This window comes from Poromitra crassiceps (assembly GCF_964638095.1).
Source record: "Poromitra crassiceps genome assembly, chromosome: 2".
NCBI lineage: Eukaryota > Metazoa > Chordata > Actinopteri > Beryciformes > Melamphaidae > Poromitra > Poromitra crassiceps.
Window position 1 is genome coordinate 35,590,032 of NC_139624.1, and position 14,586 is coordinate 35,604,617.

General features: G+C 45.4%; 1 protein-coding gene across 1 annotated transcript in view; it reads right to left on the minus strand.

Annotated features, from left to right (window-relative positions):
* Positions 1-1,858: 1,858 nt before the first annotated feature.
* gsap (gamma-secretase activating protein) overlaps positions 1,859-14,586 on the minus strand; it is a 38,282-nt gene continuing 25,554 nt past the window's right edge. Inside the window, exons 26-32 of the mRNA XM_083656982.1 lie at positions 13,038-13,108; positions 12,605-12,699; positions 10,399-10,518; positions 6,453-6,514; positions 5,088-5,192; positions 2,305-2,401; positions 1,859-2,103 (exon numbers count right to left, since the gene is read on the minus strand). Of these exons, the coding sequence (XP_083513108.1) occupies positions 2,003-2,103; positions 2,305-2,401; positions 5,088-5,192; positions 6,453-6,514; positions 10,399-10,518; positions 12,605-12,699; positions 13,038-13,108 (651 nt within the window). The 3' untranslated portion in view covers positions 1,859-2,002. The remainder of the gene's footprint in view (positions 2,104-2,304; positions 2,402-5,087; positions 5,193-6,452; positions 6,515-10,398; positions 10,519-12,604; positions 12,700-13,037; positions 13,109-14,586) is intronic.

Genomic DNA, 14,586 nt, shown 5'->3' on the forward strand with positions numbered 1-14,586 from the left:
ACTTCGACTCCTGTGACTAATTGATGGAACTTTGATGAGAATGTTTGAAGCATCAGATCTTCTTCAGAAGGTCTGAGTGCCACCACACATGATTCTCCCATGCTGCCCTCCCTGGGTTAAGCTCCCCCTGCAGGAGTAAACTTGCTTGTCAGTCAGTTTTCAGTGTTATTTAATAAAAAGGCAAGTGAGTCGAGGCTGCTGCCAGCGTGAAACAGTTACATTTACAGTTGACTCATGTACATGGTCTTGGGATGAGTGTGGGAGCAAGAGGGGAAGAGAGCAATTATTGGGGATGGGGGGGGGGGCTATTTACATTTCATACAAAACAGCTTTTTGTGTCAGGAAACATGAGTGATACTAAAATCCCTTTTTCAGAGTACTGTGTGATCATCTGTGATATGCATTTAATATTACGTTAACACATTTCCCCATACGATTATACAGAAATAGACACTCCTGAATTAGTCATTAACTTCTCTCACCCTGTTGTGCAAACATTTATAAATAACATCCTATGAGCAAGTCATTTATGCACGCGCACACACGCACACAAACACTATCACTTGGGTTGTTCCACACTACCACATCATTCCTTGGCTTACAGGAAGAGCTTGCTCATGAGGGCATGTGAGCATGTTATTTAAACCAGGCACTGTGCAGACAGACTGAGCAATGTGAGAGGAGTCAAGTGGATTCACCTCGTCGGTGTACTTAAGCTTACCTAAAATTTTACACAGTCTGAACAACAGCTCAACATTTGGTTCTTGAGATCCACTTTAGTTTCAAACTGGCATCCTGATGCATCACAAGTGGTGGTTTATCTCCCTCTCACCTCCCCACTTACAGATAAACACTTAGATTCCAGTTCCACACATGCAAAGTGACGGTTCTCCTCCCTACACTGCAGAAATATAGAAGAGCTCGAGAAGTGGCCTATCCTCTTCGTTGCTGCTAACCAGCGGTGTTTTGAGAAGACATTTGGAAAACTGTGTAGGCTACAGAGCTCAAGTCCATATTACAGAGCTGCCTACAGAAGAATGCACACTAACTGGTGGGCATAAAAAAAGACCCATATTGCCTCTTGTGGTATAATTTCAGATGTTGGGAAATTTATTTTATTGCCTTCAATGAGATGCTCATGTGCAACACACATCAGTATTTATTGATAGACAGGTGGATTGCAGTTTGTTTTGTTCTCTAAATCTCTGCCGTCTTTACTAGTCCTCATGTTTTCTCACTTCATCTATTCTTCCCTCCATCTATTCGGCCTGCACTCCTCTCCTCCACCCTTACTCCATCCATCCATCATTTGTCCTCAAAGCCTTGCAGAGTGAGGGCTTGTTTAGGCTCTTCTCCTCCATTCATCTTCCATCTCTCGCTCCACTCCTCCATCATCCATCCTCCTTCCTTTACTTGTCCTCAAGGCCCAGTGAAATGACTCGCTTCTGTAAAACACATTTTCCCCACCATCCATCTACCGTAAATTCCGGACTATAAGCCGCACCGGTGTATAAGCCGCACCTGCAAAGTTGACTATTTTTTTCTTATATAAGCCGCACCGGACTATAAGCCGCGGGTGTTTTAATGGTATTTTTTTTTTTTTTTTTTTTATTGTGTTTTAATGTTTAATTACCATATGTAAGGGTTCATGCACAGAGGGGATTGTCGGGAAAGAGATGGCTGTTTGAGGAAGCTCCCATTTATTAACATTTCAACAAAACAACATAACACAACACCACCTGTGTTGTTATTTACAGTGCACACAGTGTCATACAGTGTCAGTGTGGTGAAAAGAGGGCAAGAGAGGAAATTAAAACAGAAGTGGATTTATAGTTAGAAAGAGTGCTAAAAAAGAGAGTTTTTTTTTTTTTTTTTTTTTTTTAATCCATAGATAAGCCGCAGGGGCCAAAAAAGGCCAAAAAACGGGGAAAAAGGTGCGGCTTATAGTCCGGAATTTACGGTATTCCTCCCTCCATCCACACCTCTCCTGACCCCCCGTGCTTCATTTGTCCTGGAAGCCCAGCAGAATGAGCGTCTGCTGGAGAGCAGTCTCCTCCACAAACCTGGCGTCCACGTTCTCCTGCTCCTCAAAGGGGTTCAGAGCTGAAACACACACACACACACACACACACACACACACACAGGAGAGAGAGCTATACTGTGACAACGTATACAAAAATAAAATAAATACACAGACATCCTGCCTTGCTCCACATTGATACAGTATCTTGACCCAAGATGAGGTACAAACACACACACACACACACACACACACACACACACACACACACACTCCGTCTCTACCTTGTTCCTCTACATCAGACAGTATTTTGGCCAGGTAGGTCAGAGGCAGAAACTCGGGTCTGAAGCCTGGCTTGTCTCTGCCTGTGAATGCAAATCCCTGGAGAGGAAGGAGACACAAAAATCACACCCAGGTTTTGAAGTAAGCGGGGCAGGTTTGCACAGGTCGAACCCTTCTCCCCCACCCCCTCTCTCTGGCGCTGTGTGGGGGAGCAGTCTACATCTTCTCCCCCACCCCCTCTCTCTGGCGCTGTGTGGGGGAGCAGTCTACATCTTCTCCACCACCCCCTCTCTCTGGCGCTGTGTGGGGGAGCAGTCTACATCTTCTCCACCACCCCCTCTCTCTGGTGCTGTGTGGGGGAGCAGTCTACATCTTCTCCACCACCCCCTCTCTCTGGCGCTGTGTGGGGGAGCAGTCTACATCTTCTCCCCCACCCCCTCTCTCTGGTGCTGTGTGGGGGAGCAGTCTACATCTTCTCCCCCACCCCCTCTCTCTGGTGCTGTGTGGGGGAGCAGTCTACATCTTCTCCACCACCCCCTCTCTCTGGTGCTGTGTGGGGGAGCAGTCTACATCTTCTCCACCACCCCCTCTCTCTGGTGCTGTGTGGGGGAGCAGTCTACATCTTCTCCCCCACCCCCTCTCTCTGGTGCTGTGTGGGGGAGCAGTCTACATCTTCTCCACCACCCCCTCTCTCTGGTGCTGTGTGGGGGAGCAGTCTACATCTTCTCCACCACCCCCTCTCTCTGGTGCTGTGTGGGGGAGCAGTCTACATCTTGGCACATTGCTCAAATCCCGTGCTCACATCTTGGCCATAACGGACAACCGGACGGACTCACAAAGTCACTTATAAAAGTAGCTGCTCCGCTTAAAAAACACAAGTGTTGACTGTGGAAGTTTGTAGACCAGGACATCATTTTAGACGCCATTTTCTCATAGGTCTGGAAAGCTACAGATTATGCTGCCTACACACTAGAGGATTTTAAAATCTTAACCGATTTTAAAAACATGAGAGACCACAGACATAAGGACAATTTCATCAGATTTTAACATTAAAATCGCCTGAACGCACACACTAGACGATTCGGCCAGACTGCGAGACCACACACCAGCCGTTTGAAGTACAGACTCAAAGCGATTCCAGCAACTAGACTGTAGACTGTTTATATCCCACAAAACCGCAGATGGCTCTCCAAACATGCACTGAGCGGCGGGTCCACTACAAGCAGGCAGACACCCTCGCAAAATGAGCTAAAACAACGTCCTGTCTGAGAGCTCATATTACAGCATATCCGCTCGCTTGAAGCAAACAAAACGCTCGCTCGGCACATGTTTGGAGAGCCATCCGCCGCTGTCCGTGTCCACCCTGTTTGAAGCTGCTCATGCTGGGGAGAGAGGAGCTGTTGTGAGCGCTGCATTAACATCCGCGTATGACGTGTCGACGCGTCCCGGTCTGCTCGCTCTCATTGGCTAGTTCCGTCGGGAGACAGCCATCGTAAATATCAAACATGTTTGATATGCCCGATTCGAGATCGGGCCGGCTCCGATTCAATCAATAATTTATTGACACCAGACACTTGACAATTATTTTGACAAAAAATCGGTTGAGACTAGCCTCGAATCGGGCCACGCCCCCCCGAGGGGAATCGGGCATTAAATCGGGCATTTTATCCTCTAGTGTGTGGGAGGCATAAGTATTTTGGGGTCAGACTGTAAAAGAGTTTTGTTTTGACTGCGCCAAAGTGTCAAACCAAACCAGTCACATGATTGAATGAAGCAGACAATTGCTTCAATACATCATAATGCCTCCCACACACTAGAGGATAAAAGGCCCGATTTAATGCCCGATTCCCCTCGGGGGGGCGTGGCCCGATTCGAGGCTAGTCTCAACCGATTTTTTGTCAAAATAATTGTCAAGTGTCTGGTGTCAATAAATTATTGATTGAATCGGAGCCGGCCCGATCTCGAATCGGGCATATCAAACATGTTTGATATTTACGATGGCTGTCTCCCGACGGAACCCGCAATAGCCAATGAGAGCGAGCAGACCGGGACGCGTCGACGGTCATACCCGGATGTTAATGCAGCGCTACGAGTTGTGGCAACAGCAGTGCCATGTAGCTCCTCTCTCCCCAGCATCCTCACAGCTTAAAACAGGGTGGACAGCGGCGGATGGCTCTCCAAACATGTGCCGAGCGGAGCGGTTTGTTTGCTTCAAGGGAGTGGATATGCTGTAATATGAGCTCTCAGACAGGACGTTGTTTTAGCTCATTTTGCGAGCGTGTCCGCGCTGCTTGAAGTGGACCCGCCGCTCGGTGCATGTTTGGAGAGCCATCTGCTGTTGTCTGTGTGAAAAAAATGCGGTTTTGTGGGATATAAACAGCCTACAGTCTAGTTGCTGGAATCGCTGTGAGTCGGTACTTCAAATGGCTGGTGTGTGGTCTCGCAGTCTGGCCGAATCGTCTAGTGTGTGCGTTCAGGCGATTTTAATGTTAAAATCTGATGAAATTGTCCTTATGTCTGTGGTCTCTCATGTTTTTAAAATCGGTTAAGATTTGAAAATCCTCTAGTGTGTAGGCAGCATTAGTCACATGATTTTCTTCCGCACCAAAGCAAACCTCGGCACAATGGTTCCGTACAACTGCCTAGCGAGTAACGGTGCATGCCTCTGAGCTTCAGTGTCAGACACTCATCTTAGGTGCTTGTGTGTCTATGGTGGATTTGCTGTATCCTGCTACATTATTTGCTACTGTGAGAGTGCGTGCGTGCGTGTGCGTGTGCGTGTTACATTGTTTTTGTTGTGTTTCTCCAGCAGAGTCCGGACGTAATCTCTGGAGATTGAAGCTGAACTGACTGGATGGTCCCACAGCTGGTGGATCCTCTGCTCCATAGGCTACACACACACACGCATGCGCACGCACACGCACGCACGCACGCACGCACGCACGCGCACGCACGCACGCACGCACACACACACACACACACACACACACACACACACACACACACACACACACACACACACACACACACACACACACAGAGACTGCATTTTAGGCAATTAGCTGTTGCTTTTAAAGATCCTCCCTGGAGCATCTGAACATCTGCTGCTTCCTATTTTCCCAACTAAATTGATGTAGAATTCACAGAAACTCCAAAAACACTCAACACTCCTCTCTCAAATTCCACTCCTCTCTCAAATTCCACTCCTCTCTCAAATTCGCTTTATTGGCATGAATGTCTCGTGAACAATATTGCCAAAGCATCAATAATTAAACAAAATAACATTAATACAAACAAACACAATCATTACAATTACAATACATATACATCAATGTGTTGCTGTGCCTCCACTCACATAAACCACGTAAATCTCTCTCTCTCTCTCTCTCTAGCCGTTTTCCCACATGCGTACCGGAAAATTACCTGTAAGTCAATATCGGACATTTCCCTTCACACTTCGGCTCTCGCATGTCGGAATCTAGCAGCGAAATTGCCTGTATGTTGGGGGGCGGGGCGGCACTGCAGAGCGGGTGGGGAGTGACGTGTCGGCAAAACTCTTGATGGTGAAATAAGTTTGCTTGTTTATCCGTTCACCTGCGTCGCGTTGAAGCACTTTTTACAGACTGGCTTCGTTTGATGTGTCCGGGCTTGCCTTCGCTGTCAGCAACGTAAGCAAAATACTTCCACATGTCGCTTCGTGCATTTGCTTCGTCTGTGTCCCTGTCGGGCTGTGCCTGTGACTGAAGGAGGAGAACTGAACGACTGTGGCCAGAGAGCGAGCAGGCAGCAGAGAGGAGAGATCACAAGATAATTTCGCCAGTTTGCTTTAATGTGCGCGAATGATTAGATTATGCCCGCTGGAACATTAAGCAACGTGTGTACACCTCGCCCATGCCGGCAAATGACTGGACCCGTTCTACACTTGCGCCTGTTATCGCGCATACCGCTCTTCTGACTGGCTCGAAACTGGTGAAATGTCGGCAATGACGGGGTCGCGCTTATACCGGCACGACAACTTTCACACATGCAGGCATTAGACCACGTTCCGGTCATTTAGCGGTACAAAGCGCATGTGGGAAAACGGCTCTCTCTCTCTCTCACACACACACACACACACACACACACACACACACACACACACACACAGTACCTCAGGGAGTCTCTTGAGAATGCTGAACTTCAGTTTCTCATTGGCATCACTGTTGTCCAAATCTAAAAAAAAAAAAAGAGGAAGAGAGGCTGGTGAAAACAAACTGTTATAGCAGAAAATAAATCACACAATTACACGTGGAGGGCAAAGTACAGTAAAATCTGCACGACTCATATAGATAACCTAATTACTGAAAACACTTTGAAGGGAAACTGGATTTGAGTATTGTCAAACTTTCTGGAAATGTTGGGAAAATCTGGGTTGGTCAAGTGAGTGACAAGCCCTTCCCCTAACAACCAAAGAGCAAAATCACTGCGGCTTTGCTGTGCAGCTCCAGGTGTGAACTGCTCTTCCCAGGTGTCGCTGCATTCTTCAGGTGTTCATGAGTGATCAGCCAAAGTGGACTCGTAGTCAGTCAGCATCGCTTACTTGCATTTGTGTTGACTTTTGTTTTTGAAAATCGTGTCACCTATGAAAACTATCATTTATTTCTTGAGAGGCCATTTTTCGTGTTGCAATTGCTGACAGTAAAATCCATCCAGACAAGGCGTCCAAAAAGGCGTTACTGAAAAAGTGCATACATCCTCAGCCAGATACACTGGGTTAAAATAAATAAATAAATAAATGAATGAATGTTTAATTTGAGATAGATAGGTAGATAAACACTTGATTAATCCCAGGGAGAAGTGGTGCATGAACCCTGTAACCCTGTAACAAAGTCTCTCTCACTGAAGTTCGAAACCATTTGGACTCTGGTCTTAAATTAATCTTTTCATCTTCAAACTTAAGGTCACTGTTTATTTAGTCTGTGAGGAAGAACCATGTAAACTGTAAGGAGATCAAGTCTAAATGGCGAGATATTTTGGTTCTGTTGATCTCCATGCCAAGTCACAACATTAGGCCTTTGGACAATCTCTTTTGAGCGGTATGAAATCCACATTGATTGGAGTATCAAAACAGATAAAACAACATTAAGAGTGTGGAATGTGTTTGAATGTGTTTGATGTGAACACTTCTTTCCGATGCTCGACCCACAAATTGTGGGTGTGGGAGTGGGGACCGGGTTGTGGGGTGCCGAGGTTCTCCTTCAATGGCTGAGGGATGCCGGTAGGTTAGAATAGTTTAGGTTAGGCTGTAGATTGCTAGATTTTTTGATTGTTGTAGTGTTCAGGCTAAGATTAGATTAGATTACCGTAGGTTAGGACAGGGCAGACTAGACTGTAGATTAGCTAGATTCCTTGTTTGCTAGTTAGTTCCGGTTAAGGTTAGAGTAGTCAGAATGTCTGCAATTGTTGCTCGTTTGGTTTGGTCGCTCCGCTGCCGGTTCCGGTGTGCCTCGGCGGCAGTGTGGCGGTGGTGCTGTGGCGTAGTGGCCGAGCGAAATGAGTAACAGCTGTATGCCTGGCTGGGCGATAATTCAGTACTATCGTTTGTTGTCTATTCAGTGACATCATATCGCCAGGGATTAATATATGATAATATGATAATTGGATTACTACATGAACCATATTGTGATATACATTGGTATGTTTCGAAACTGACCCCTGCGACTATCTTGATATTGATTTCAACCGTATCGCCCAACCCCATTATACCGTTTGTTCTGCTCTCTCCCCTCTCCGCCTGCTCTTTCCCTTCTCCCCCCATTCTCTCCATTCTCTCACCCCTCCTCCCTCTGTCTCTCTCTAATATAAGATTGTTCAATCATGTTTGTTAGTGCTTTGCTAGATTTAGCTAGACATATTCTCTGTAAAGCCCTCTGAGGCATGCTTGTGAATTAGGGGTATACAAATAAACTTGACCTTAAAAAAAATGTGCGCCTCCCTGTCGGTACAGCAGAGCTTGGATTATGTGGTGGTTAAAGCTACTGTGTTAAGAGCCTACAAGATACAAGATGTTTATTGTCACTCGATGTACAAGTACACACGTGTGAAATTCTTGAGCTGTGTTGTGTTCTGTTACATATCGTTACCGTCATCTCCTCAGAGAGAGCCTATGAGTTAGTACCAGAAGTCTATCGCCAAAAGTCTAGAAATTGTGGAAAAGAGGCCAACCTATGTGGAGTTCACTCGTGAAAAGGATGGATGGATGGATAGATAGATAGATAGATAGATAGATAGACAGACAGACAGATAGATAGAGATAGATACATAGATAGATAGATAGATAGATAGATAGATAGATAGATAGATAGATAGATAGAGATAGATACATAGATAGATAGATAGATAGATAGTAGGGGTGTCAAAAATAATCGATTATAAGATGCATCGCGATGCGCACCTGCACGATTCTGCATCGATTCACAAATGTCAAAAATCGATTATTAAAAAAAAAAAAAAAAAAAGGAGCCACACAGTGAGAAAAAAGAAAGTGAGAAAAAATAAATCATGTATTGGGGAAAAAAAGTGATGCGTCGATTTAAGATGCATCGAGATGCATCGAGATCTGCACTCTCCTGGTTTGCCTCCTATCTCTCTAACCGCTCATACCAGGTTCTATGCGAGGATCTCTATCCAGATCATGTACTCTTAGCACAGGTGTGCCCCAGGGCTCAGTCCTGGGCCCCTTGCTATTCCTTCTCTATATCAGATCTCTTGGCCATGTGATCTCATCTCATGGCTTCTCTTATCACTGCTATGCTGACGACACTCAGCTCTACCTCTCTTTCCCCCCCCCCAGACACCCAAATCGAGGCACGTATCGCTGCATGCCTCAAAGACATTGGTGCTTGGATGTCAGCCCACCATCTCAAGCTGAATCTTGGTAAGACAGAGCTACTCTTCCTCCCCGGGAAAGACTGTCCTCTCACCGATCTTTCCATATCCATTGACAACACTACGGTGTTTCCCTCTCAAACTGCTAAGAACCTTGGAGTGATCCTTGACAATCAGCTGTCCAACTCAGCCTACATCGCAGCAACTGCCCGCTCCTGTAGGTTCTCCCTGTACAACATCCGCAAAATCCGTCCGTTTCTCACAAGGGAAGCAACACAACTCCTGGTCCAGGCACTGGTCATCTCTCGCCTGGACTACTGCAATGTTCTTCTGGCTGGGCTACCTGCTGCAGCCATCCGACCGCTTCAGCTCATTCAGAACGCTGGAGCCCGTCTGGTATTCAACCAACCCAAATTCTCTCATGTCACTCCCCTCTTCCGGGACCTTCACTGGCTTCCCATCACGGCACGCATTCAATTCAAAACACTGGTACTGGCCTACAGGGCAGTACACCAGACAGCCCCCCTGTACTTACAATCTATGGTCAGGCTCCAAATCTCTCACCGTTCCCTCCGCTCCTCCACCAGTGCAGGACGCCTCGCCCCTCCTCCACTACGGGGCCTCAAAAGTCGCTCATCTCGATCTCGACTCTTCTCCTCCCTGGCACCTCAATGGTGGAACGAGCTTCCACCTTCGGTCAGGACGGCCGAATCACTGCCGATCTTTCGGAAAAGACTAAAGACACACCTTTTCAGGCTCCATGTGGGCCCTTCTTGAACTAACTTCTTTCTCTCTTAAAAAAAAAAAAAAAACTAAACTTGTACCACTGTTCCTTCAGAAGTTGTAGTTGTCATAGACTGTGTTGCATAGTTGATTGCTCTATTGCTGACAAAAATGTGATATTGTAAGTCGCTTTGGATAAAAGCGTCTGCCAAATGACGTAATGTAATGTAAATGTAATGAGATGCATCGATAATCGTAATCGAATCGTAGCCCTCTGAATCGTAATCGAATCGAATCGTGAGGCCAGTGAAGATTCACAGCCCTAATAGATAGAGATAGATACATAGATAGATACATAGATAGATAGATAGATAGATAGATAGATAGATAGATAGATAGATAGATAGATAGATAGATACGGTAGATAGATAGATAGATAGCCGTGTGTGTGTGTGTGTGTGTGTGTGTGTGTGTGTGTGTGTGTGTGTGTGTGTGTGTGTGTGTACCTGTCATGAGTCGAGACAGAAAGGTTTCAGTGAGTTGCAGGAGGCCCTGGTCAAGGTACTGCAGGAAGGTGTGATGAGGGAGACAACGCACACCCAGTACTGCTAACAGGGTGTGGTAGCCTGGAGAGAGAGAAACAGAGAGAGAGAGGATATGTACATCTCAGGCTTTAACAGGCACAAGGGAAAGATAGTGATACTTCTTGCGGTGTTGTAACATAGGGAGTAGTGCTGGATATTGATATGCGGCTGCTGGATATGCGGCCATTGCTTTGAGTGTTTTCCACTCACTCTCGGCACCAACCCCATAACCAGTGTTGGGGGGAACGTGTTACATTGTAACACGTTAGAGTAGTCATTACTTTTTTAAGGTAACGAGCAACGTAACACGTTAGTTTTACAATTCAAGTAATCCCGTTATTAGTTATTTTTGACCAAACAAGCTCCAAGCAATATAACATTACAACATGTGACGTCACTGTGCTAGCTTGGAAGCAGAGCCTTATCGATGGAGGAAATGTTTGCATTCAGAAACTGGATATTTTCCCATTACTTAGATTTTGTCAGGAAGAAAGGTGACAAGAAGAACATCAAAGTCAAATGTAACCTGTGTCCAGGTACTAAGACTCTTTCCACTGCAAAAAACTATAATTGTCAGGTAAATGTTGCACTGTTGCAGGGCGTTATTTGTGAGGGCATAATGTGTCTGTCATTCCTGTTCTTAGCCTTCAGAGTTACATGTGTGCTGTAGACTACGTTATGCAATGACGGTTCAAAGGGAGACGCACGCGAAGAATCACAAAGGGGTTTTCATTTTTGGTAACGTGAAAGTACTCAGAGTACTCTAACAAGTTACTTTTCCCAGAAGGTAACGCAGTAATGATAGAACAGTAGCAGAGAGCAGCTGTCGAGACTTTGGCTTTTGATGTTTCTTTAACAACAGGAGGAGGAGGGGGCATGAAAAAAGCAGGCAGAAAAAAACACCTAGCGCTCGCTCTCTCTCACACACACCCTCTCTGACAACCTCTTTATTTACCCATGGAAAACAGACTCGGCATGCACACTGTTTTTCCAGAGACACGCAGCATCACGATACACACACGCAGTCTGCAGCAGTTTTGTGCCTTGCTCAAGTGCATTTCTCCTTCCTGTTCCCCCATCCAGCTTAAGTCTGAACTAGGCATTACCCACACTGCCTGGGATTCAAACCTTGGCATGTCCAACCTCCAGCCAGCCAGGCACCATCATTCCACACTAAACTGCTCAGGAATACAGTGGGGCAGTTTAAGGGGAAAGTTTTGCCGCAAATATTCAAAGTGAATTCACATGATTCAAAATTAGGGGTGGCACGATACACTAATTTTACGATACGATACGATACACGATATTGGGTTCACGATAACGATACGATACGATATTTTAACAATATTTTTTTAAACAAAAGTAAATAATTTTTATGTATTTATTTATCATTTATTTATCCATGTGAGTCCCGTTAAAATCGAAACCTCTTTTCAAGGGAGCCCTGGGAAAATACTGGAAAAATAGTCTTTCATTTGAAATACACAAAATACAAAACAAATGCTGTTTTTGGAAATTGTTATTATAATAACTAGAAAACAACATGGAAGATAATGCTTCTCTTGCAATAGAATGTGTCACACTGTCACAAACTAAATGTTTGTTGCATGGTGAAAGAAAAATAAAGTATACAATCTATTTCTTAAATAACTCATGCTCAATGGTCCCTAAACTTATGTAATCTTATGTACCCCTTGAGCTGTTTTGCCATGCCAGTAGTAGTCTACCCCCTCACTCATGCGTGTTGATTCTGCTAAATTTGTTCTATTATTATTCAGGAGCAAAAAAAAAAAAAAAAAAAAATCACGGTATCATTTTTTTCTGACGATATCGATATCGTGATGTTTCGATATCGCGATATATCGTGCGACGAAATATCGTGACACCCCTATTCAAAATGTATTCAAACTCCACTTTAGCCATGTCTGCACCATGCTAATGTTGAACATATTTTTGGTTACATTAGTGCTGGACAGAATGAGTGTGTCATCCCACACATGATGACATTGTTATTCTGGATGAGGTATAGAGGAAGACTAGATTAATAAAACAACTCCAAGTGTGTGTGTGTGTGTGTGTGTGTGTGTGTGTGTGTGTGTGTGTGTGTGTGTGTGTGTGTGTGTCCTACCAGGTGGGAGGGGCAGACAGAGACCCCTTGTGGCTTCCAGGGTCCGAAACATGAAGTGAAACACGGCCCACTCTGCTGGACTGCCCTGCTGCGTGCTGGAACATCAATGTTACATAACGTGAGCGCACACGTGAAGACGCTCGTCACCATTTGTACATGTGAACAAGATTTTGAGCACATATGCGGAGAGACGGAACACACCCACATACTGTCAGCATTTATATTACATGCATTAATGTAAATATGTTGCTTACACACACGCACGCGCGCGCGCACGCACGCACGCACGCACACACACACACACACACACACACACACACACACACACACACACACACACACACACACACACACACACACACACACACACACACACACACACACACACACACACACACACACACACACACACACATGAGGGAGGGCTACTCACAAGCACAAAACACGAGGGCCCAGTTTGTACTTCAGCCAGACTGACTCCAACATGTGTCTGATGAGCTCCAGCTACACGCGGATGCACACACACACACACACACATATGAAAACACACTAGCAAACTAGCTCAGTTTAATTTTCTCACTCTCTGACTTTTTCTTTCTTGGATACTTTTCAGCACAAGTCCAACTACAACTGCTTAAATCTGCAACAGCTGCTCTCAAATGCTGTTCCACGTGCTCTCACTTTTGCAACACATCTCAGTGAAATGTGGATTTGATGATTATGTGCACATGTAATGAAGAATTTTGAGAAGGTGGAACTGTTGTGTTGCGCTTGTGGGAGAGAGAAAATCCTTTGCAACTCCTAAAGCATTTTTCTCTGTGACTTCAAATTTGCTGATGCGTGACTATTTTCTACAACTACAAATTCCACCGTCACAGGTGCTCAGTTTTTGCTCCAATAATACCTTCACAGAATAACTTCCTGCATCCTCCGCTGACCCCAGGCTGGGAAGCTCAAAACAAATGTAATCTCCCCTGCAGCAATGTAGAAACAAGTTTTCTCTGTTGCATCATTTTACAAAGAAAACTAAACCAGACAGCTTTGTCTACTGTCCATGCCAAAAACAGCATATTTAAACAGATGAGTGAGGGAAATGTAGGGATTTATTCTCTCTCGTAACGGGACAAGCCCCGTCTTTTTATTGTCACACGAACACCACAACACATGCATGCGGCCACAACACACTCATGCTGACGGTGGCCGGTGAAAAGTGTCCTCTGCATTTAACCCATCCAGGCATGTCCTTTCCTCCGGGGGGCAGGCCAGGAGCAGTGGTCGCTTTCTCGTACAGCGCCCGGGGACCAACTTCGGATGTTGTCGTCACTGGTCGGATGACGATGACGATCTGATCTTCTGCATGTTTTTAGTGGGGGGGTTATATACGGAGGAACCCCCTGGGGGAGCACGGGGAGAACATGCAAACTCCACACAGACAGAAAGGCCCTTACGACGAGATACCCCACCTGGGCAGTAGGCACTGAAGATATGGGGGGGAACACAACCACAGCGCCCACAGTGTCCCAGGCGAGAATCGAACTCAGGACCTTCTGACTGTGAGGCGACAGCTCTACCACTGAGCCACCGTGCCCCCTGGCTACTATGCAAACTTGGATGAACCAACTAACTGTCCAAATGTCAGACTAAACCACCATGATCCATCCACTTGTCTGTTGACAGAATAAACCAATTGTTTGAACAGTTGTGCTCCAAAATGAGATACGGTATTGATTGTTTGGGTGGGGGGAAGAAAACAAGAAAAAAGGGGACACCGTCTGAGGCAAAATTAAGTATTCAATATTACATTTTTATTTTTTAAATTAAAATTGTTCTTGTGGTCATTGCTCATACACAGTAATCCTTGGGTGGTTTTCTTTTAGAATAAAATCTGGAATCAGCAATTTGTCTTAATGAGCCTCAGCTCAATTTACTCAATGTGGGTCTCCTTTTCTCCTTTTTCTGTTGTGTAATTAAAACATATTTCA